Below are 25,472 nucleotides of genomic sequence, written 5' to 3'. Positions count from 1 at the left end.
AATAATCATCGGATTGACTAGCTGATTTCCTCTAGAATGTGAGCATGGCCTTGATGGGAATTATATATACACCAGTCGATGTGAGCATGGCCTTGATGGGAATTACATATACACCAGTCGATGTGAGCATGGCCTTGATGGGAATTATATATACACCAGTCGATGTGAGCATGGCCTTGATGGTAATTATATACAAACCAGTCGATGTGAGCATGGCCTTGATGGGAATTATATATACACCAGTCGATGTGAGCATGGCCTTGATGGTAATTATATACAAACCAGTCGATGTGAGCATGGCCTTGATGGGAATTACATATACACCAGTCGATGTGAGCATGGCCTTGATGGGAATTATATATACACCAGTCGATGTGAGCATGGCCTTGATGGGAATTATATATACACCAGTCGATGTGAGCATGGCCTTGATGGGAATTATATATACACCAGTCGATATGAGCATGGCCTTGATGGGAATTATATATACACCAGTCGATGTGATCATGGCCTTGATGGTAATTATATACAAACCAGTCGATGTGAGCATTGCCTTGATGGGAATTATATATACACCAGTCGATGGTAGGATTAATTAATTCTTGATGTGGGTTGCTTGGTGTGATTGCCCTGAGTTATTGATACGTTTTCTTCCGATTACCATCCATAATTACACTCTTTGTGAGGTCGTAGATAATAATCGAATTATACACTATTAGCACAAAAGTACATTTAAATATGTTGCTCAGTTGTATCGGGGAATCTATTTTAAAAAAAACTTGGAATAAACACGGACTCGTTAGGTTTAATTCATTATTTCATTTTACTTACGAATATATCTTTGTCTTGAGAAGAACGTGAGACTACATTTCGTCGCAAGAATAAAGAACCCTCAATAATTTCCTACAAGTTATATCACCCACACGATCTAGCTGAGTTTAGTTTTTAGACTTGTATTGCATGACGCGTATTAGTTATACGAATTTGTCCAGAACAAGTCACCATGTAGATAGCCTTTCAACACACACGCACCATCAGTAGTAATTAATGGTCGGCGGCTTGGTCTGTTATGACGTCACACAAAATGAGAAGCAGAACAAAGAGAGGTAAGGCAATATAAAATTTCGAACACAATTCAATTCATACCGAAGTTGCCATCAAGATGGATATAGTAGTATGTTCTGAGAAACTGTAAATAAAACATTTCCTGTGGTTACTTCATCCATTTATCTTCGTTTAACATCTGTCCAGCTCGAACAGCGAGTGAAATCAGAAAAGCTCTTCATGTATGATCACATTAACGATTATGTCCAGACTGGACATGGCAGAAGAAAACGTTTATAAAGCAAGATCCATTACTGTATTTAAAAAAAGAGCAAATTAAAAGTGGATAATAAAAGAACTTTTTTCTTCTTACTGGAAAGGACCTATTGTGAGGATTTGCATTATTGCATTTCTTCGCAGATGTATATACGTTCATGACACATGTTCAAAAAATAAATGGGTTACCATAGGATAACCTACTAACACATTTTGTATTTTAAATTCACCTCATGGTCCATTACGCAAACGTTTAGTACTTGGAATGCGGATTTTGTTTACACATATCAGTCGACACAATGGTTTTAAAATCTATTTAACGAATATTTCCTTCGTACGTGACTTTCAAGTCATATTGCAATAATTAACAACGCAAACGAGGACTATTTAAGGTTTTCCGCATTATGTTTGTATGTTGATAGGCAACCTTGTGGAGACAAAGGTGTTATTGGCAGAATGTAGGCATTCACAGAGGTTGCTGACTTATACAGCATGAATCGTCCAAAACTTACAACAAACTCCGCACGATTTAGCACAGAACTGGCTCGCTAGAAGAGGGTCCCCACAGACGATTGGCAGTGTGTCTCCATTGCAAGATGATGAGGGGTCGTCTTGGCAAACACTAGCGATGGTTGTAGCATGGACCGGTGTCGTGGTCGAAATGTGTATAGTGGTGGCTACATGGGGTGCAGGTTTTGTTGCTGTCATATATTTTAAGATAACATGAATTTCATGAAGTGACTTAGTAAATTGTGACCTCATGACGGAGACAAGTACTAACTGTTGCATCAATGTTGCGTAAAATGTTACTAAATCAAACTATTACAAAACTGAATATGACAGCAAAAGAAGCCCTCAAACAGGATATATTTTTAACATTTATGTTTACAACCGATCTACCAGAAGACAGAATGGATTACTGTAATAATCTACCATCTACTGTTACTTTACTTACAAGAAATGATACTAAAGGATACGTGTAACAATTGTTGCTAAAATATAAGCATACTATTATGGTATATTATAGTATAGGACATACATAGAAAGTGCATGAAACTCAAACTAGCAAAATTTGACAAACGTTTATTGTCACCATTGAAACCAAAAATAAGAGATCTGGAGACCACATCAAAAACTCCATTGTAAGGTTAAGGATTTTTAGTTGTGCTTATTCTTTAAATCGAAAATGACCTTCTTGATAAGTTAAACGGCATATAAAGGGTCAATATATTCATACATAACATACCCAGATTTAATTTTAAGTTGATAATCAGGTCTCAAAGCATGTCATCTCTACAATAATCATCATTACGTGTTGAGCTATTTTAGCCGTGTTTGAATGTTTGGCTAATCTGATAGTCAACATATAGGTCGAAAGTTAATTTTTATTGGACAGCACCATGTTGGTGCCATGCAATTAATCCCAAATGAGCCTTTGTCTAATGTCAACGTCACACCTGTACATCTCGCTTGCCTTAGTGTTTGGGAAAGCACATACATCTGCATTTGTCAGGTTGATTCTATATTTTGGTACCTTTACGATTACGAAAACGTATATTTTTTATCATCGATATTATTTAAAATAAGTATTTCGGCATAATATATTTATAGACGTTTAATAGGTTTCTTCGTACGTATAACTGATACAAAATCAGAGGTAAAAGGATCATCGTTTGTGAATCAAATTGTCATACATATTGGTGACACATTATAAAATATTTGAAACTCAGTAAACAAATAAGTTGATCTCTCACGGCAAAATTTAAAAGACTATAATTTGCATGCCATTGTAATTAGTATTAGTTGTACTAGTGAGTAGGCAAGTTAACAACGCTGTTGAATCGCATTTCAGAAACAGTGAACACATTAATTGATAGAATGGTTAGTTTATTTCGACCTTCGTCCTTCTCAACACCTGCTAGTCTTCTAGTGTTCAATAATCTTGGATGTCAGATAAAATGTATGGATGCTCTTAGTAACATCATGTTTATTAGAAGAAAAAGTACGAAACAAACAAAACTAACGCGCATTTTATAATGTAAGACTAAAAATGCAGCAGACACATTAATAACATTTGCAATATTTGAATTTCTCTCTTTCTGTCTCTGAAAATGCACAGACATATGCAATATTCGAATTCAAACTTGCTCTCTCTCCCTCTTTCTCTCTCTCGTACAGTACGATCTTTGATCTAACCGTCGAGAGGAATTTTCCTTAAAGTAAACACAGGAAGATGCAATTGTTTTCATTAGAAATCTTCCCTGCATATAAACATTTCTTTTTTACTATTCATCGCTGGAAACAAAGACTACGTTCTGAACTCTTAAACTTTACCGCATTGAGAACATTGGAAAATAAATATTGCATTGACCTGTAAAATACATCACACAAAAATCCATGACTAACAAACAGACTATATAAAGATGTATTCACGTGTTGATCTTAACAGTCGATTTCTAATGGATAGTCTGTTAATAAACCTTCAACATTTACTATTAACAATCAGTGTTTGAAATCATGGTGCAAGACAAATATTTCAGATCCTGATCAGCCGGTGTACAATGCTGCAGGAGATCCATGTCTGCTATGTTTGAATTTGGATGCCTCTGTACACGTATCTTCATGGATGCCACTATACACCTGTCTTCATGGATGCCACTACACACCCATTTTCATAAATGCCACTATAAACCTATCTTCATGGATGCCACTATACACCTATCTTCATGGATTACACTATACACCTATCTTCATGGATGCCACTATACACTTATCTTCATGGCTGCCACTAAACACCAATCTTCATAGGTGGAACTACACACCCATCTTCATTGATGCCACTATACACCTGTCTTCATAGATGCCACTACACACTTATGAACATGACTGCCACTAAACTCCTATCTTCGTAGGTGCCACTATACACCTATCTTCATAGATGCCACTATACACCTATCTTCATGGATGCCACTATACACCTATCTTCCTCGATGCCACTATACACTTATCTTCATGGTTGCCACTATACACCTATCTTCATGGATGCTACTACACACATATGATCATGGCTGCCACTAAACACCAATCTTCATAGGTGGAACTACACACCCATCTTCACTGATGCCACTATACCTGTCTTCATAGATGCCACTACACACTTATGAACATGACTGCCACTAAACTCCTATCTTCGTAGGTGCCACTATTCACCTATCTTCATGGATGCCACTATACACCTATCTTCATAGATACCACTATACACCTATCTTCATGGATGCCACTATACACCTATCTTCATGGATTACACTATACACCTGTCTTCATGGATGTCACTATACACCTGTCTTCATGGATGCCACTATACACCTATCTTCATGGATGCCACTATACACCTATCTTCATGGATTACACTATACACCTATCTTCATGGATTACCTATACACCTATCTTTATGGATTACACTATACACCTATCGTCATGGATGCCACTATACACCTATCTTCATGGATGCCACTATACACCTATCTTCATGGATTACACTATACACCTATCTTCATGGATGTCACTATACACCTATCTTCATGGATGCCACTATACACCTATCTTCATGGATGCCACTATGCACCTATCTTCATGGATTACACTATACACCTATCTTTATGGATTACACTATACACCTATCGTGATGGATGCCACTATACACCTATCGTGATGGATGCCACTATACACCTATCTTCATGGATGCCACTATACACCTATCTTCATGGATTACACTATACACCTATCTTTATGGATTACACTATACGCCTATCGTCATGGATGCCACTATACACCTATCTTCATGGATGCCACTATACACCTATCTTCATGGATGCCACTATACACCTATCTTCATGGATTACACTATACACCTGTCTTCATGGATGTCACTATACACCTGTCTTCATGGATGTCACTATACACTTATCTTCATGGATGCCACTATACACCCATATTCATGGATGCTACTATACACCTATCTTCAAAGATGCCACTATACACCTATCTTCATGGATGCCACTATACACCTATATTAATGGATGCCACTATACACCTATCTTCAAAGATGCCACTATACACTTATCTTCATTGATGCTACTACACACCCATCCTCATAGGTGCCACTACATACCCATCTTCACTGATGCCAATATGCACCTATCTTCATGGATGCCACTATAAACATATCTTCATGGATTACACTATACACCTATCGTCATGGATGCCACTATACACGTATTTTCATGGATTACACTATACACCTATCTTCATGGATGCCACTATACACCTATCTTCATGGATGCCACTATACACCTATCTTCATGGATGCCACTACACACCTATTTTCATAGATGCCACTACACACCTATCTTCATTGATGCTACTACACACCCATCCTCATAGGTGCCACTACATACCCATCTTCACTGATGCCACTATACACCTATCTTCATGGATGCCACTATACACCTATCTTCATGGATGCCACTATACACCTATCTTCATGGATGCCACTACACACCTATTTTCATAGATGCCACTATACACTTATCTTTAAGGATTACACTATACACCAATCTTCATGTATGCCACTATACACTTATCTTCATGGATGCCACTACACACCTATTTTCATAGATGCCACTATACACCTATCTTCATGGATTACACTATACACCTATCTTTATGGATGCCACTATACACTTATCTTCATGGATGCCACTATACACCTATCTTCATGGATGTCACTATACACCTATCTTCATGGATGCCACTATACACCTATCGTCATTGATGCCACTACACACCTATTTTCATAGATGCTACTATACACCTCTATTCATGGATTACCTATACACCTATCTTCATGGATTACACTATACACCTATCGTCATGGATGCCACTATACACCTATCTTCATGGATGCCACTATACACCTATCTTCATGGATGCCACTATACACCTATCTTCTTGGATGCCACTATACACCTATCGTCATGGATGCCACTATACACCTATCTTCATGGATGCCACTATACACCTATCTTCATGGATGCCAGTATACACCTATCTTTATGGATTACACTATACACCTATCTTCATGGATGCCACTATACATCTATCTTTATGGATTACACTATGCTCATATCTTGGTGTAAAAACGAAATTCATCATGTGACTTACAACAAATTCCACAGGATTTCGGGCAGAACTGTTGCGCTAACTGTGAATCCCCACATACGATCTGCAACGTGTCTCCATTACAGGTGGCTGTGGGGTCATCTTGGCAAACACTTGCAACAGTTGTGGTCGTGGGTGCTGTTGTTATTCTGGCTATATAGAGAAGAAACAAATGAATAGTATGATACGCTGCTGAATTAATCTGTAATTTACACGCAAATTTAATACATAACTATTAAAATATAGTATTTTCTGTATATTTGAGCTATAGAGAAAATGGACTGCATTGCATTATTTTTATACAGGATCTAGTGCATATCTTTTGACTTAGGATAGGTATGATATAGACACAGTGATAACAAAAAATAATTTTACATGGTCTGAGGAACCATATATCTGTAAATTTATTTCGTACTATCGCTTGCCGCCTCGCAAATGAAAACGGGAAGTGAATGATTTTGAAAATAGTGCTTGAAAGGATCTAATTACCACTGATGCTTACATTCAGAACAGTAATATCTATGAAACGATCACATTATCTTCTAAAGCTATCACAAAGTCTTAAACTTTGAATTAGTTAAATAATTTTCATTAATATCCCATTTATTATTATGGTCTGATGACTGGTGAGAAAAAATAATGAAGTCTCGGTCAAAGAATATCCGTTTATGTTTTCTTACTGAGACATGTATGCTTGATATTCGGGCTCACAGCCCACTCCACAAGACTTTGGACAGAACTGTTGAACCAGGAATAAGCAATGCGCATACAAATGCTAGAGTGTCTGCATCAAATTGTGATATTGGACCGCCTTGACAACTTTCGTGTTACTACCCGTGTCCTAAGTGGTGTGGTGGTTTGTGTTGTTTCTAGTGCTGTAATGGTGGCGTGAGTGGGGCCAGAAATGGATTTATCTGTTATCTTTGATGCTATTAATGTCAGTAGGTAATATATTTTCAACTGCTTCGAATTGTTTATCCATTATGAAGACGATTGAGTGTGTATTTCTCGAACATCCTAAATTTGAAAAGTAGAGGATTGAAAAATAAAGCGAGTCAAGAGTTTGAACACTTTCTTTCTAGATGGAGAATATGAGATTTAAAAGCACTATTACGGAAATGATGCCTTAAAATTTTGCAGAAATAAATCAAATAAGACTTTGTTTTTCAATAGGTACGGAATCCCAACTTCCATGAAATATTTCATGTTGAAATATTCGATAATGCGATATCTAAGGGCGAGTGTCACACATTCTTTTGGATGGGAACGTCTCTTGATAACTTTCATGTTTAACAAAATGTTACCTCCGTTACAACATAGAATAATGAATACAGTTATTTCGTAACGGATGTCTCGAATGTCCCTTAAATATCAGTCTTTATCTGAAAAGACATTACTCAAGGTCAAACTTGTATATTTAAATAACTAAAACAATTAGCAAGCACTGGATTAATTGATGAGTACTTGTTGTAGTAGGCGTTCCATTATGGTGATCCGGGTTAATTCTGTTACATCTGTCTGTCGAACAGCAAACCACTTCTAGAGCACGCTTCCTGTTCACAAAACGCTTCCCAAAGCCTGTCAGCTCTGTCAGGTGCAGACCTGTGCACACCTACAATAGATGTATTACCTTTGTGTCTGAAAAGCGAGCACAATTATGCATTCTTCTATACAGCGTATTTTTTCATTGCCTTACGAATTAAAATTAGCGTATATATTGAACCTAATGTTTGCTTCTCATGGGTAATATGGGAATATATGTATTCAACATTTACAACAAATAATGGTCACCGTACCGTAACTATAAAGCATGTAATTAAATATTGCTAAAGCTTGGTTCTTTCTTGAAACTTATTTTCCCTCAGAAAGATAAAAATCAATATAACGTTTGAAGCAAATATGCTTTCGACACGAAATACAGATAAAATTTTTTATTTGTTTCTGTTGGGATCAATCATAATTATACATAGACATTGAAGAAATGTAAGCTATGTAATGCGGCTCTCAGCGACTACCAAAATCGATGATGCACTGGTGGAGAAGGTCATTAACAAAACACATCCATGCTAATATAGACAATGTTATGAACAAAAAGACACAGCTAAATCGACGGACGGACATCCATCTGGGCAGATGGGTAGATAGATATATAGGTGGATTCATTCATTCATTCATTCAGTCATTCATTCATTCATTCATTCTGTCAGTCAGTCAGTTAGTCAGTTAGTCTGTCAATAATTCAGTCATTAATTCATAGGATGACCAATTAAAAGAATAGAGACCTCAATCAGTTAGTCAGTCATTCACAGAAGGAAGAATACAATCAGTTATTTCAAAAGAAGATGAAGGCATATTTCAGAGACCAGATAACTGTGGGTACATGATACTTACATCTTTAGAGACGCATCCTAGACGAAACTTAAGACTGAAGTCTGTCGTTAACACCTCACCGACCAAGCATTCCTAAAATACAGAATTACAACATTCGTATTGACAGCATTACAGGCTTTCTTGTGTTGCATGGGAACAAAGTGTATGGAAATTATATTCTTACATGGTATGCTCATAATTATTATAGATTTCCCTGTAAATGGCACATACGTTGACTTGGTGTTTTCAAGGTCCGGTTTAACAATTAGAAGCCAGCATAGGTAAAGATAATACACGATACCTTGAGATTATAATTTATAGTCGGAGGACTAATAATTCAATAATGTATAGCGCTTTTTTATACGATGTAAAATATACCTAATTCAATCTAATTTTCACTTGACCCCAAGAAATATACACATGAGCGAAAGCCTGATACAAGTCTTTACAAGCACTTATTATCAACAAGTCTACCTCATTTGTTTCTTCTCTGAAAAATGCACCAATTGTGTTGGTAAGTTCATTGATTATCTTTGTGAAAAGCAAGTTTAAACGTGTACAAAATGTACTTTCAATATTGTAGAAGATATTGACAACAAAGAATACACGATTCGCCTGCTGTGCGTTCCACAGATCCATGATACATATCTGCGGCATGGTGCCCCATTGCTAGACATTACTATAAACTGGCATACTGCAGACATCATAGCGATATGGCCGGTCATCAACTTACAAAGATTTTCTGTAGGCCTCCTTTCTGGGCCTACAATCTTACACCAGGCGTAGATCAATTTGAGTTCTCTGGGGGACTACAATCTTTCACCAGGCGTAGATCTCTCCGAGTCCTAAAAGTCTACTCAGACAAGATAGTGTGCAATATATTCAGAGCTTAAATGGAGACATTGTATCACAGGACGACTAGTATCGTGCTAAGCATCTGGAGTACATCCAGCTCGTATATTGTGACAAGCTACCTCCAACAGTACCATTTAAAGCTCTTTAATATATCTAACAAAATGTTTTTAATGATGCATGACATTGCTCCACTCAGTCCCATTATTCTCTCACCAGGCCGACTAGTCCTAACACTAACCTATTAATGCTGAACGCCTAGCGAGGCAGCTGTAAGTGCCATTTTTATAAGATTTTGATATGACTCGGCCGGCGTTCGAACGTGCAATTAATATTAGTGTTACAGTGTTGAATATTTCATGTTAGTGTTACAATGATAAACAAATAATATTAGCTATACAAGTGTTGCGTAATCAATGCTAGTGTTTGGTCTAAAAGTGTTGAATAATCAGTGTTATTGTTTAAGGTATTAAATAATCAATGTATGTATTCATACGTCTAACAGTGAATGATAGTGTTCAAGGCGTTGAAAAATAAATGATACAGTGCTGAGTAATTAATATTAGTGTTACATATCTTGAACAATCTATGCTCTTATTATAGTGTTTATCAAGCATACTTTTGTTATAGTAATGGTAAATCCATGTTAGTGTTCAAGGTGTTAAACAATCAATTTTATAGTCTTTAGCAATCAATGTTAATGTCAAATGTGATGGACGATAATATTTAGTGTTACACGTGCTGGTCAATCTAGTGTAGTGTTACAAGTGTTGATGAATCAATGTTAATGTTACAATGTTGATCAATCAATGTTTGTGTTACAGTGTTTATAAATACATGAATACATGTTGGTTTTATATGTGTAGAACGGTGAATGTTAAATGTGTTTAAAAATCAATATTAGTGTTACAATTGTTGATCTAATACTGTTAGTTTACAGTGTTAAGTAATCAATTTCAGCGTTACAGGTACTGATCAACCAATGATAGTGTTACAAGTGTTGAACACTGAATGGAAGTAATAAAGGTCTTAAACTGTTGACACATTTTGGTGTTAAAGTTGTCAAACTATCAATGTTAGTTTCGCAAGTGCTGAACAATAAATATTAGTGTTCCAAGTACTAAACAGTCAATGTCAATGTTACATCTCCGAACCCAGTCAATATCAGTGTTACAGTGATGAACTATGAATGTGAATGTTACAGTGTGTTCCAATCAATGTTGATATCACATGTTCAGTAATCAATGTTAGTGTCAGTGGCGTCACTAGGGGGTGCAGGGGGTGCGAACCGCACCGAGTGACACCATCAGAGGCGGTAACACCAACATGACTGTCTATGAAATTTCTGAATTTTTGTGCAGGAAGGAAGTCCATGAGGGTGGCACCATGAGTTAACGCATATGACTATCTATAAAATGTTTGAATTTATGTGCAGGAAGGAGGTCCATGGGGGTGACACCATGAGTTACCGCACTGGGTGACACCAACCTTTGTTAGCCACTGGTTAGTGCTACAATGTTGAGTGATCAATGTTAATGTTACATTGTTAAATAATCAATGTAAGTATTGCAGTGTTGAAAAATCAATGTTCACGTTACAGTGTTGAATAAGCAATGTTAATATTACAGCGCTGAGTAATCAATTTTAGTGTTATTGCGTTGAATACTTAAGCAGCAGGGAGGGCGAACAACCTCTAATTGGTTCACCTGTATTTTCGCAAATTAAGCCTTCCTGGGGGGTCGCAAAAATCGTAAAAAAATGCGATATTCAGCGTAAAACAACTTCGTCGATAACAAATTGGTTTACCTGTTATCGCTGATGGTTTTCTTTTCTTCGATGCAACTTAAGAAAATACACGATAGTGTCGGTGACGCGTTGAGAGCGTCGCTCTCCCTGCTGCTCAATTATAAATTTTATCTAACCCGATTCGATACCGTGTTCGAGGATCATGTAGATTTATTGTTACAAATCCGTGTGGGTTTATTTTAGCACGACTAAATAAATTTTTAAACTTATTTATATCCATATCACCACTACACCAGGTCTGATGAATATTTCGTAACGTGTGAGTATCAACTCCGTTAAAGACAGTAAGAATGTTACAGTTATCCCTGATCACTTTAGGGACCTGTGTATACCGCTGGGTTACATAAATGACATCTGTGTTTTTGTGTCTACCTCTGGAAAATATCCTGGCAGCATTTGATTGTTTATCCAACACTACGTCATCGTAAACAACTAAGTTTATTAACTTTCCATCAATATCATCGATACTTGGCGCTTCATTAACATCGGTTATAAATTCAACAACATCGTCTCCGCTTAACGATTTTGCTTTTTCATTATAATCTTTTATTACATCATGACAACGCTGATCGTCCACAGATGGAGCTACCAAATACAACTTGTTCCATTTCATCCATTTCATTATTAAATTAAGTAACAACTGCGTCTTGCCACTTCCAGATGGACCAATAATAATCATAAGAACAGAATTTGGTAGCGCTGCGTGATGCTTAACTGGTTCTATTTTCCTTGTTGCAGAAAAGTCAGTGATTTTCATTAGAAAATATATAAAAAGAATATGGATTTATATTGTGTTAAATGCAGGGAGCGCGCATCGACAAGTGATCTAACTACCATTACAACAAAAAATAATAGATCAGCGGTTACGGGCAAGTGTGAGCGATGCGGTACAAAGAAATTTAAATTTATTTCCACTGGCAAGTCAGGTGAAAAACCAAAACCAAAGTCAAAACCAAAGTCAAAGTCAAAGTCAAAATCAAGTAAAAGAAAAAAAGCAACACGGGGGTGAGATCTCAGCAAAATTAGGAAAACTACCCCGGACTCCGTGGGCTAAATACCCAGAAGAAAAACATCTTCCAGGATATAGTTACTGCGGTCCAGGAACCCGACTTGATATCAGACTTGATGACCAAGATCAACCAAAACCAGGTGAGTATCCGATAAACGCTATTGATAAGGCGTGTCATGCTCATGATGTAGCTTATAAAAGTAAAAATCTGCAAGATAGGCATCTCGCGGATGTGAAATTAATTCACGCGTTAAATTCCATCACTGATAAATCTCTCAAGGAAAAATTAGCTAGCTGGTTAATAAAATCCGCGATGAAAGGTAAATTAGCGCTAGGTACTGGTAATTAATTATAATGGAGTCGATTTATTATTCCCCAAGAGGATATTGGAGGGGTAGCGCAGCAATTAGTAAACTTGCTGAAGCAGCAAAAGTTACGCGCGATACTGCTAAAATGTGGTTATCCAAACAAGCAATATAGCAAATTTACCAACCACCGCCTAAACAAATTCACTTTGCGCATTTCAATGTTAGTGTTCCTAATGAAGTTCACCAGGCTGATATATTATTTCTGCCACATGATACCATTAAAATCCGAAGACGTCAAATAACATATAAATACGCGTTAACTGTAGTTGATGTTGCAAGTAGATACAAAGATGCGGAACCGCTGTCAACAAAGACATCAACTGAAGTAGCCAATGCTTTTGAACGAATTTATCAACGGGGTGGTATACGATGGCCACAGCTGCTACAGGTTGATCCTGGCAAAGAATTTCAGGGTGCAGTATCATCACTGATGAAACAACATAAAGTTACCATCAGACGAGGACATACTGAAATTCACCGTGATCAGGCAATTGTTGAGCGATTTAATCGAACACTTGCTGAGCGGTTATTTTGGATATCAGTACGCGAAGGAATTCATTCAAGATAAAAGATCTCGCGAATGGGTCGCAAGATTATCAGGCGTGATAGCTGCATTAAATAATGAAATTACTCGAACAACCAATATGAAACCTATTAACGCAATTACCAAACAACATATACCCGTACGACGTGATTTTTCAGCACAGCCGATACTGGGTGATGTTACTGTGAGATATTTATATGAACCAGGTGAGCTTGGAAAGGGTTAAAAAAGAGCGACTGATCCTATCTGGAGTATTACCACACACAAGATATCTAACATAACTAGATCTACTGGTAGACCAGCAATCTACAGGCTGGATTCAACTGCTCCTCAACGTGGATTCACACGTGAACAATTACAAGTAATTCCCGAGGATACACAATTACCGCCTAGATCACTTAACTAGCACCCCTACGCCGATTACACTCAAGACAGGTCAGCATCACATTTTCGCGTGTATGACCAAGACGATTATCTTTTCTATCTACGGTGAATTGTCTTAAATGTTTATCCGAATACTGCCATAACATTACACAATTACAGCTTGCACAGTTATTATTCTGCTGTTGTTTCAGTGTCGTGATAAATTCAACATCGAGGTCAAAATCGCGATTATTTTTTTTGTCACTCTGTTTGTAACCAGTTAATTTTTTTCTTATTATATCATTGCTGTTTTCATTATTAATTTCATCAGCAATTGGCTCATCCAAGACAATCCTTCGCAGTTGAGATATTCTTCTGACTCTGGACACAGCCAAGTAAACTAAGTTTGACCACTCGATTCGATCATCAACGATCCAAACAACTGTATCAGTAATAGTCAGTCCTTGAGATGAATGTATCGTCATTGCGTATCCTAGCGTCCACGGGGATTTATCGGTGCGCAGTGCATCTTTAACAACATTGACATCAACTGCAACAATATCATTTAATACTAAATTTTGCTTCCCCACTGACTGTCCTGGTATATCAACGTCAATATTTTGTAGTCGTGTATCAGCTGGTCTATAACACAATGGCACTGGCAGTGTTGGAAATTTTTTCTTGTGTAATTGAAATAACTGTTGATGAAGTGGATCTCTGACTATCTTTCTACTTGCCACTATCAATTCATTTGGTCTCCACGTTTTCCAAAAGTCGTTGAAGGACGTTTCTGAAATTATTTCACGCATAATTTCACACTGAATTTTATTCGGTTGCAGTCTGATTATTGTTTTAAATTCCTTTAATTCTGCATCGAGAGATCTATGATCATCAGTCACTACTTCGTAATAATCAACAAAATCTTTTAACCAATCGTGTGGAGATGGTCCAACAAACGGAGGTGGCTGACCGTAATCGCCGCACATTATCACAGCTGTATTTTTTGTTAATAACCAATCGAGAAATGTTTTTAATGTTTCTAACGGCACCGTACATATTTCATCCCAGATAATAACCTTTGGAATATATTTCTCTCCCATTCGATCTGAAGTCCACACACCACCGCTGTATTTGAAAAAGCTGTGATAAGTACTAGAATTGACTCATCGTTGTTTCATCTCCCTGGCAAGTCTGTGTGTTGGTGTTAGCACGATTATATCTGAATCGAAAATCTTCGATTTTCCACGAAATAATTCGATTACTCGAGTTGTCTTACCAGAACCTCCCGCCCCGTTCAAATAAACGGTTTTGTGTCTGGATACTGGATCATACACAGATGATTTTCTTAGTTCGTTTGATGAAATATACCCTGGAAATTTAAATGTTGGAATATCATCTACGCGTATTTTATACCTATTTGCAAAATCTACTCTGGCAGAACCATCTTTAGCAGCTAACACTCCTTGAATAAGTCGCAGGTTAATTAATTCCATATCATATGCAATTTGATTTAATATTTCTATTTGTTTAATAACAGACTTTTAACGATAAATCAAGAATATGTTCTTGAAAATTCTGCCGTAGTCGTTGTAGTTGTGTTTTATGTTCTTGATTAATGATTTTAATATGTTCAGTGGTATAATCTGGTTTAATAATTAAACCAAATTCCACATTGTAGGGATTTTGTTCATAAACAAACCACTCTATATCACCCTTATCGGATGAAAAATCATTGCCCAACATTTCACTTTTTATTTTGAGTAATTTATTTCTGTACAATGGTTCAATTTCGTGGTATGACTGTGTGTCCGTGACATAGTCAGACTTTTTCGATTCTGGTGGTATCGGTGGTGCTTCGGGTGGGATTTCAGGCCATCCTAACACTGTTCTGATCGAACTCTGATATATATCTACGGCTTAGTCTGGAGTACTTTTTTCGATCGCAGAAGACAGGGTTGGTTCATGAACGGTTATTTTAATCTTGGATTCTTTTCCTGTGATATTTTGTATTCGCCGTTGCAATTCCTCATTGATTTCTTCGATTTGATAAGACCCCGTTGGTATCCCAATGACATTCCAGTCGGGTGTACCATCTTCTTTATTTTTATGTGCAAACACAAACGAATTATTCGCTGGTAATCCACCAAACGATTTTGATCTGATATTGGGCCAACTGTGGTATACTCGTAATTGTGCTAGTGCGATTTCTTCCAAGGGAATTGCAGTTGGAAAATTAATACTAAATTCAGGGTTAGTCGAACTTACCGTTATCATCGAAATTCTCTTGGGGGTTGTATTTTCGACTATGTCGAGCAGAGCTCGATGAAGTAATTCTGTTATTATTTATCTTTGTTGCTTTTAAATGGCGGGTGCAGTCTTCGTATATCTTAACCATTAACGCGAATTCGGAATCTGATATTGTTGTGTCGTCGATGCTTGATGATATCAACGACGACAATTTTGAGTATGCGGCTGTGGCTATGTTTAGTTGTATGACGTAATCGTGCAATTTTGTGCTAGTGCACGAGGATATTTTTTTCGCGATTATATTAAAAACCCCAGCCGCGGCAGTTGATGAGGAAACGATTGTTACTGGTGTTAACGCTGATAATACTACTCCGGTAGATGCAACTAACGCGGATACCGAGTATATAACGCATCAACGATGACTGCTCGTCGTTTATATTTTTTTACTTTTAGATTGTATTTGTCGATGAGGGTTTTTAACTCTGATTGCCATTCGCGCACTTCATCGTATCTATATTGTTGCGCATCTAATGTTGTCGTTGATGCTGTCGTCGTTGACTTCGTCAAGAGGGTCATTTATTATCTTACGCAGTAACCAATTCAGGTGTTTCAGCTACGAATTGCAAACACCACCAGTAAGATGTTGCGGTTAATTTCTTATCAGCTGCTTCCAGTATAAATTCCTCTTCGGTTCCCTTGTTTAATATTATAACGAATAATTTTAATATTACAGTCACAACCACGGAAAAATTATCGGTGGAATGTCGCCAGGGATACTTCGTAAATATCTCAAATTTTGCAGCACTGAACACAGAAAACCTGTACACACCAGTAACTGTTGAGGTGTATTTGATAGTATTTTTTTTGTTTAGACCATGTTGCGAAATCAAATGATACCGTGTACACTAAGTTTTTAAAATGCCACGGGTAACTCCAGGTGGAATTTTAATCAAACTGGTTTTGTTAACGATCTCAGGAATTACACTTACGATATCCTGCTGTCTTTGTTTGATCGTGTCAATGTTGGTTTTGATATCAGCAAGTTTTATGTCAACGGTGAGCGGAGTGCCGAAGAATTCTTCTGCGGTTTTTTGATGATTTCTGCGAAATCTTGCAAAAGCGCCCACGTGAACGTCATACTCGGCCCGCAGCGTGGATAATTTACTGTCTACGGTGTCGACGTATAATTTGTTTGCGACGTCGTTGTCAGATTTTTGAGTTGTTACAGCTACTATTTTGTTCCCGTTCATGTTGAGTTCACCTGTCATTGTGTCACCGGTATTTTTTAAACGATTTGATAATAACGCTTCTAGGGTTGCGAAATGCGCGTCAACATATTGTTTGTTTGAGGCATCTTCCGGGGATGTTGGATTTCTTAACACTGTTATCTTGTTTCCGTTCATGCTGAGTTCACCTGTCACTGTGTCACCGGTATTTTTTAAGCGATTTGATACAATTTTTTCATCTCGTCTCTGATGGTTGTAAACGATACACTTGAATCCCTGTTTTTTCCGCTGTCAGTAAACACAGGGATGTTATCCGGGGTAGCTCCAGGAACCCTACGAATTATGTCATTCCATTTGATATTGCTGGTTTTTAGTTTTCCGTATCGGTCTTGAAAAATAACAACCTCATCTGGGTCTATCCCGGTTAACGTTAGAAGATTGTCGATTTCATCTTTGGTCGCATATTTTGATAAATCTACCTTGCCGCGTTTTTTTATTTTTGCTTCGATGAGAGATCTTCCGTAAATATCTACCATTATTCTCTTAAGGATTGTTTAAATCGACCCGAGGTATACTCGTGCACAACTTTGTGAGGTGGTTTGGTTGATTTTGATATCGTGTCAAGCACATTTAATACCTCACAACCACATATTGGTGGATCGGTTAATGTTTGTGTTGGTAGCGTTGAATACCAGATCGGAATGGGAGTTGGAGCACTTTGCACATATTTGAGGAATTCGACTGGCGGTGCTAACCCATACGAATCGAAATAGATAATTCCACGTGGATCGATCGCGTAAGCAACCCAGTGGGTTCCTGGACCATCACTGTTATCGAGATTAATAATTCCGGTTTCTGGATTATTCGGTTGTTGTGGTCATTGATCTCGCATAAAGACGCCTTTGAAATTTTTTATATTTAATTGTTTAGCAGCATCGAGCAAATCAAAATTTGACATCGGTAGAACACCAGCGGTTTTTAAAACCGTTTTGGGTACCATGATGGCGGAGTTCCTGGAAGTCTTAGACCCCGTCATTTTTTGTATCCTTTTCCAGCTGCTTTCTTTAATGCCATTCCAGCAGCTGTTCCAACAGCTCCTAACGCAGCTGCTTTCGCAACAGCTGGGGCAGCAGCAGCTATTAACGCTGGTAATGCTGCGAGAAGAGGAAATATACCACCGGTTTTAACCATATCCTTGATAGCTTTTGGAGCGAAATCAAGTTGAACTCCGGTTTTTGATTGTTTTGCTTTATTGAAATGTTTTAGTTGGGTTTTAGTCAGCGATAACTTATTTGGGCCGCCGCTAGCGATTTGATCGTTTTTTAGTGTTATTGTTGTCCCACACACACTTGCGTTCTTTGATTGTAATTTCTTTATCTGACCAGAAGTCAAAGTCACATTAACGTGACTATATGACATTTTATAATAAACGCGATTGATCTAATTGTCTACATGCTTTTGAAAACTACATGTTTTCTACTGGTGCATCAATAACTCTCATTCGTCCACCAACACCTTCAAGTAACATTGTTTTATCACTAAGTATAACCGCAATTGCTCTAGCGCCTCCAGGAATTTCCGGTGGACCAACTACTCTTACTGGTACTCGAGCTAAGCGAGCCCGAACGGTTATATCAACGACAGATTTTCTGAATAAATCTAAATGTTCCAACGAAAAGTAATAGATCGGATACAACGTTGTAAAATCACGCTGAGATATTTGCAACCCAGTGTCAACGTTTTGATCACGCCTATCATAAGACATCAATCGATAATATGCACGCACAACATCATTGTGTTCAAAATCCATATTTATATCTTCAGCGGGTTCTTGATGTCCGTTTATTCTTAGCGAAACCTCAGAAACTCCAAATGGGCCAAATATCACTGGACTTTCTTCTTGGTTATTTATTCTATAATTCGCCTGAAACAAGATAAATATATGTCGTGGCGCTGACACCCCCTGTTGTGATCCTATTTGCCACGTGAACAACCCAGGAGCGTTAACAGAAGTGCTATCTGTTGTCATTGCACACCACGATAATATTGATTTTCCACCCTGATTCATAAAAGAAAGTAGCCGTTGTTCTTCAGTGACCGATGGAGTCATTGTTGGCATCCACAGAGATAATCTTGTTAACACTACCTTACCAGGATCAACTCCATCAGCTCGCCATATTGCATCATTATCAGAGTTTTTTCTGACAAGTACTACTGCATGTTTAGCACCGAATATAACCTTTCGGACATCTCCACAAAATCCAAAAATATGAGATAGTGGAATCGCACATGAAAACTCTTCATTGTCGTTTAACATCATTCGACGTGCAGCTAAACCCAAGTTGAAATTTTCGTTCATTGATGCAACTGCATCCCCAGCCGCATTCATTGTTACATTTCTGTTTTCTGGATGATTAGTTATGTCCTTTACAAACATCATTGTTGGACCAGCCGATCTTGTGTAGTCATCGGAATATCTTGCAAGACCAAGTATCGTAGTGGCAACGTCGACGTTTTCCAAACACGATTCAATATCTTTTCCACTAAACGAGTATGTGGCTCTGTTAAATAGCGCCATCACACCGTTATTAACAAAACCAATACGATCACCTATTCCATATCCAGCATCATCCGCTTTTACGATTTTACCTACGACTTCAGTATAAGCTTCACTGGGTAGAAAATATCTACTCGTATCATGAAATTCAATTCTCCCCTGCGCGTTAGGTGTTTTTGCATCATAGGAATAATATTGATAATCGCGCAAGGATTCATCTTTTCTAACTGGTTTATCCATATCGAATGCTACGTTGGATACACGTTGAAACATCTTATTGTAATTGTGTTGATTTAAATCATCGTCTAACACGAAGACCACTTCCTGCTATTAAACTCGAAGTTATATTTTTTCTGTTTCTTTGGAGAAAGGCACACCAACCTGTTGATTTATTAGTGCTGCTAGTTTTTGATTTGCAGCCTGATCTATTACTTTACTTACATCCGCAGGCATAACCTCTGTGCTTTGCAATTTTACTGGCTGCTGCCGAATCATTTTTCGCCGTCGTAACAATTGCATTATTCTGTCTTTGATTGACCAAAACGCCTTACCAGCAACATCACTAATCGCGCCAGGAGCTTTTTCGCGAATAATATCAATAGCTTTTGCCGATAACTGTTTTGCAATTGGCCCCGCCTTTGAAGCTATTCTTGTAAATAATCCTTGAATAACATTTCCAAGTCCATCTCCGTAATACGCACTGTAGACAGGATATCGCGAATTTACCATCCTAACTCGTTGGGGCATATGATAAGAATCATGTATGATCATCTTATCTAATTACTATTTATCTAATCGCTGTAATCGTCAACGAGCTTGTTAATAAATTCTCGGTAAATATCAGCCTCAATGATACCGCCTTGAAATAATCGTTGACAAATACCAGCCGCTTCATTAATGATTTCCGGAGAATTATTCCCAGCTCGTTTACCTCCTATGAGAATTTCCAGTCGTTCTACGTCAGAAAGAACACTGTTAGGACAGGGAATAAAACCACTTCCTGAAAACCCATCACCGGATCTTTCACTCGAGTCGGGCGATGCTTGTCGTCGTCTCCGTGACCGAGGTTTCCACGCTGATATTTTAGCCCTTTTTAATTCATTAACCCGACTAACAAAACTATCAAATTCGAGTTTATGTTCACCGATGATTCTTGGAATATCTTTAAGCTCACGAAATACTTTTGCGTTCCACTCATGTTCTGGAGTATTAAGAAATTGTGGCTTCAGTAACTTATCTCTTGAGATATATTTCGTCGCCGCAAACTCAACAGGATCCTTTTTTATTTCCGCGTAAGCATCCTGAGTAAAATATCTTGTTTTTATTTCTGGTTTAGGTAGTTTATCGACAACATTTTTAACATCATCGATTTCGGCGCGTGTTTGATTATCAGCTTCTACAGCTTCAGCAATTTGGGTTGGCAAGGTTTTGATAACATCTTGTGATGCCGCCGTAGCCTCCACAGTTTTTTTGATAATTGAAGAAGACCCTCTTTGTCAGCCTCGATATCCCCTACGATACCCGTCACAATTTTACTTGTATCTTTTGTAATGGGTTTAAATAACTGTTCTGCACCTTCTGTAAACTCAACTTGCGCTTCTTGTCTTGCTCGAAGTTTTTCTTTGACAGAATCCCTTAGCGGTATATATTTTTTAATTGCTTCTAGCCGCTCTCGAGTTAATCTAGTAGTATACGCTTCTCCAATATTGGCCATTATTTGTTATAAAATTTTTAATTCATAGCAGCAGGGACGGCGACGCTCTCAACGCGTCACCGACAATCGCACGTATTTTCTTAAGTTACATCGAAGAAAAAAAACCATCAGCCGTAACAGGTAAACCAATTTGTCATCGACGAAGTTGTTTTACGCTGAATATCGCATTTTTTTAACGAGTTTTGCGACCCCCCAGGAAGGCTTAATTTGCGAAGATACAGGTGAACCAATTAGAGGTTGTTCGCCCTCTCTGCTGCTACTTATTGTTAGCGTTGCAGTGTTGAATAGTTAACGTGCGCGTAATACGTGTTGTACAATCATTGTTACAATTTTTCGTGTTATAGGGTTGAATAATACACGTAGGTGTAAAAATGTTGAACAACCATTGTTACAATGTTGAGTAATCATTTATCGTGTTGTAGGGTTGAATCCTACATGTAGGTGTTGAAGGTGTTGAACAAACATTGTTACAATGTTGAGTAATCATTTATCGTGTTGTAGGGTTGAATCCTACATGTAGGTGTTGAAGGTGTTGAACAAACATTGTTACAATGTTGAGTAATCATTTATCGTGTTGTAGGGTTGAATACTACATGTAGGTGGTAAAGATGTTGAACAATCAATGTTGTTTAGAACTCCTGGTATAACAAAGGTCTTTGGAGCTATTTTAGTACTAGCAGTGTTGAACAAATGCTCTTAGTGAGTAGCTATATCAGTGTTAGTTCATCGACGTTTTGAACAATCAGTGCCAATGTTACCATCGTTGACCACTCAGTGCTAGTTTTACAGTACTGACCAATCAATGCTAGTGCTGCAAGTGCGAAATAATCAATGCAAGTGTTGCTGTGTTGACGAATCATTGCTTGTATTACCAGTGTTGACCAATGAATGGGAGTGTTACAAGTGCACCCGTCAAAAATAAAAAATAAAAGAAAGAAAATGAATATAAAATTTTCGAATTTGCCACTGATAATGTCTGAATTAAAGCCGATTTATAACGCAGGCAGTAACATAATTGAAAGCTCAGACGATCCAACAAACCGATGGATGGGCAAATCGAAGTTCATGCAAACAAACATTCGCTTACAAGTTCTTTGTGATTAATACACTCAACAAAATACACATTCATTGATCAGTTATCCGTTTCTGACGTCATCTCGCATATGACGTGACAAGATGCGAGACAGTGGAATCTTACATTACATTTATGTAATTACACAAGCTTGATATACTTATTTTGACAAAGAGAGATTAGTGGGTATTAACCAATCATAACACAGTAAAGTGTGAGCCAAATAATGCTGCCAGAAAACAATCAAGTTCATTGCTACGTGTGTTGAGCAACAAGCCTGCATTGACTTTAGGAAGCGTACCTCATTCGCTTGACACGTAGTTACATTGTGGCAGTCAGTCGGATGGTCTACCTCATGACAACTGTAACAAGAGAGGGCTGCAATAATAATAACAATAATAAAAATAATAATAAAAAATAATGCTAATAATATGAAAATTATGTCGAAAGCTATGATGGTGATGCCGTTCATTTTTATTATTATTATTATTATTATTATTATTATTATTATTATTATAGGCATACATTAAAATAGACCTTAAAAGTTATGCGTTTGGGTAATTGTGAAGTCATTATTGATAGAACCCGTTGGAAAAAACGGCTGGAAAGAAGAAAGATTAATGAAATGGGTTTAATTCCCATAAATTCATCTGTATGCAGAACAAATAACAATACAGACAGACAGAGAGACAAAATCCGACACAGAAATGCATTGCAGTAGACGGATATTAATACGAACGTTATCATGCAGGTCCAATATAAACTTCAGATTGGACATTACACGTGAGTTTGTGAATTTGGAGGGACGTACACAGGCAGTCACATAAACAAATATGTGTTACAGTATCATGACACATTTGGCATTAAACATATCTATATAAGTATCTATATCCCTCTGTCTGTCTGTCTGTCTCTCTGTCTGTCTGTCTGTCTCTCTCTCTCTCTCTCTCTCTCTCTCTCTATATATATATATATATATATATAGGTAGGTAGTTAGGTAGGTAGTTAGGTAGGTAGGTACTCACGACATTTGTTGCAATATTTGGGACAAACTGAAATGGAGATGATTGGATCTTCACACAAATTGGGTTTGCTCTGTTTCATCAACGCACATGCATCGGGGCTTGCATCCTGGCACTCCGACCTTGCTAAACCTGTGGAAGATTAATTAAAGAACATAAGGAATGATTTTTCATTTGCAAATGCCTGTCTCAAAAGTGATTATTTCGTAAACTTTTTCTTCAAGATTTTGCATTAAATAAGTTTTAATTCCGCACATACATACATAAATACATACATACATACATACGTACATACATACATACATACATACATCAAACAAGGCAGCAGTTCTTTCAGCAAATGAACGATCATCTTCAGGGAATAGTCAGAGCCAATGCGAAATACCATTGGAAGATTCATTTACAAAGACATATTTTCAGAAACGACAGGAACACGGAAAACTCAACCCACTCGGGATGGCATTGCCTCAGTGGCCTGGAATTCAGTGTATTGACATAGCCAAAGATGTCAACATTATTGCCGTACAGAAAGAGAAAGGAGAGTGTATGTTTAAGTCCAGAAAGGAAGTAACCATATTGAATATTTCATATCTTAAGTAGGTTGTCTTCTCTCTTTGTAAATTTTCATAACTTCGTGATATCTGGGGTGGTGGGTGGTGGTTATAAACATGTGTCTTCCTAACGAATGAGAATATCAGCATTTCGGCCAAAATGATTCATCAGAAAGAGGGTCTTGAAAACATTCAGTGCATCGCAAAAATAAGTCCCTGGTTCCCAAATTGTGCATTATAGGATCCCAGTGCATATATTTACATACATATATTTACATACATATATTTACATACATATATTCATGAAAGCGCAGTAAATGAATATCACTATACTCCGTATACGACTTGATTCTGTGACAACGACACGTACCAAGCCGTACTTATAGAGAAGAATGTGCACGTATGTGCGAGAGAAAACAAGTATTCTTGTTAAAATAATAGGAATATATTATTTCTGAGTTAATCCCAGTCAAATGTGAGAAGTTAGAGCCAACTTGAAATAGACAGACTAAATGTTATTAATAAATCATTACCCTACCAATGTATATCCCTGTACAGAGCAGAAATCCAAGAAGTTTCATTATTTCAAATACCGCAATTCCAAGTCGCGTTCAGCGGTCTTATCAATATAAGCATGACGGTTGTGACATGACTGACCTCTTGATCCAGTCTAGAATTAGGTCGTCTTATCTATTGATTCATAAGCAAGAGGATTTGCAGATAGCACTGAAGTGTGTGCGAGTGATTTGGGGTGAATGTGGGTATTTGTTCCCAGTAGCGGCCTTAGCAAACGCTTGTACCTAATTTGATCATTTAGACAGGGCCCCCTGGATATGCGCCCACGGCCCCCTTTGAGCAAAGGATTGGAAATACACTTATAAACAAATTTTATATGATATTTAACTTAAAATATTCATCCATCGCTGTACAATTAATTTCTATCTGTAGATATATTTGTAAAAATGTCTAACGCGTGGTGCCTCTGTGTGCCTAAGGATTGTCCTGTCCGATTGGGCCAAATCGGTCCAATCGGCATAATGATGGTCCTGTTGATTCAAATCGTGAACTCCCCCAAGGATGTGACAATTCAATTATTAAATCATACAACTGAATGAATGCATCGGTTGGTAGATTAGGTCTTATTAATATTTTTTTACGACGAGAGAAACAAAAATACAAAATTTAAACTACCACAGTGATGTTAACGTTATCAAAGTATAATCTACACTGT

At 37.5% G+C, this 25,472-nt stretch overlaps 1 protein-coding gene across 2 annotated transcripts in view; it reads right to left on the bottom strand.

Annotated features, from left to right (window-relative positions):
- LOC149794539 (uncharacterized) overlaps positions 1 to 24,915 on the bottom strand; it is a 38,756-nt gene extending 13,841 nt beyond the window's left edge. Inside the window, exons 1-7 of one of the 2 annotated variants that reach the window (XM_089968798.1) lie at positions 24,780 to 24,915; positions 23,694 to 23,822; positions 22,970 to 23,046; positions 8,932 to 9,003; positions 8,005 to 8,152; positions 6,544 to 6,693; positions 1,833 to 2,021 (exon numbers count right to left, since the gene is read on the bottom strand). In XM_089968798.1, the coding sequence (XP_089824924.1) occupies positions 1,833 to 2,021; positions 6,544 to 6,693; positions 8,005 to 8,152; positions 8,932 to 9,003; positions 22,970 to 23,046; positions 23,694 to 23,822; positions 24,780 to 24,822 (808 nt within the window). In that variant the 5' untranslated portion in view covers positions 24,823 to 24,915. The remainder of the gene's footprint in view (positions 1 to 1,832; positions 2,022 to 6,543; positions 6,694 to 8,004; positions 8,153 to 8,931; positions 9,004 to 22,969; positions 23,047 to 23,693; positions 23,823 to 24,779) is intronic. The other variant, XM_089968800.1, reaches the window with a different exon arrangement.
- Positions 24,916 to 25,472: the final 557 nt, after the last annotated feature.

Source organism: Sinohyriopsis cumingii, chromosome 8 (assembly GCF_028554795.1).
Source record: "Sinohyriopsis cumingii isolate HCF-2022 chromosome 8, ASM2855479v2, whole genome shotgun sequence".
Lineage (NCBI taxonomy): Eukaryota > Metazoa > Mollusca > Bivalvia > Unionida > Unionidae > Sinohyriopsis > Sinohyriopsis cumingii.
The sequence above is the reverse complement of the archived record's forward strand: the minus strand, read 5'-3'. Positions and strand labels throughout refer to the sequence as shown.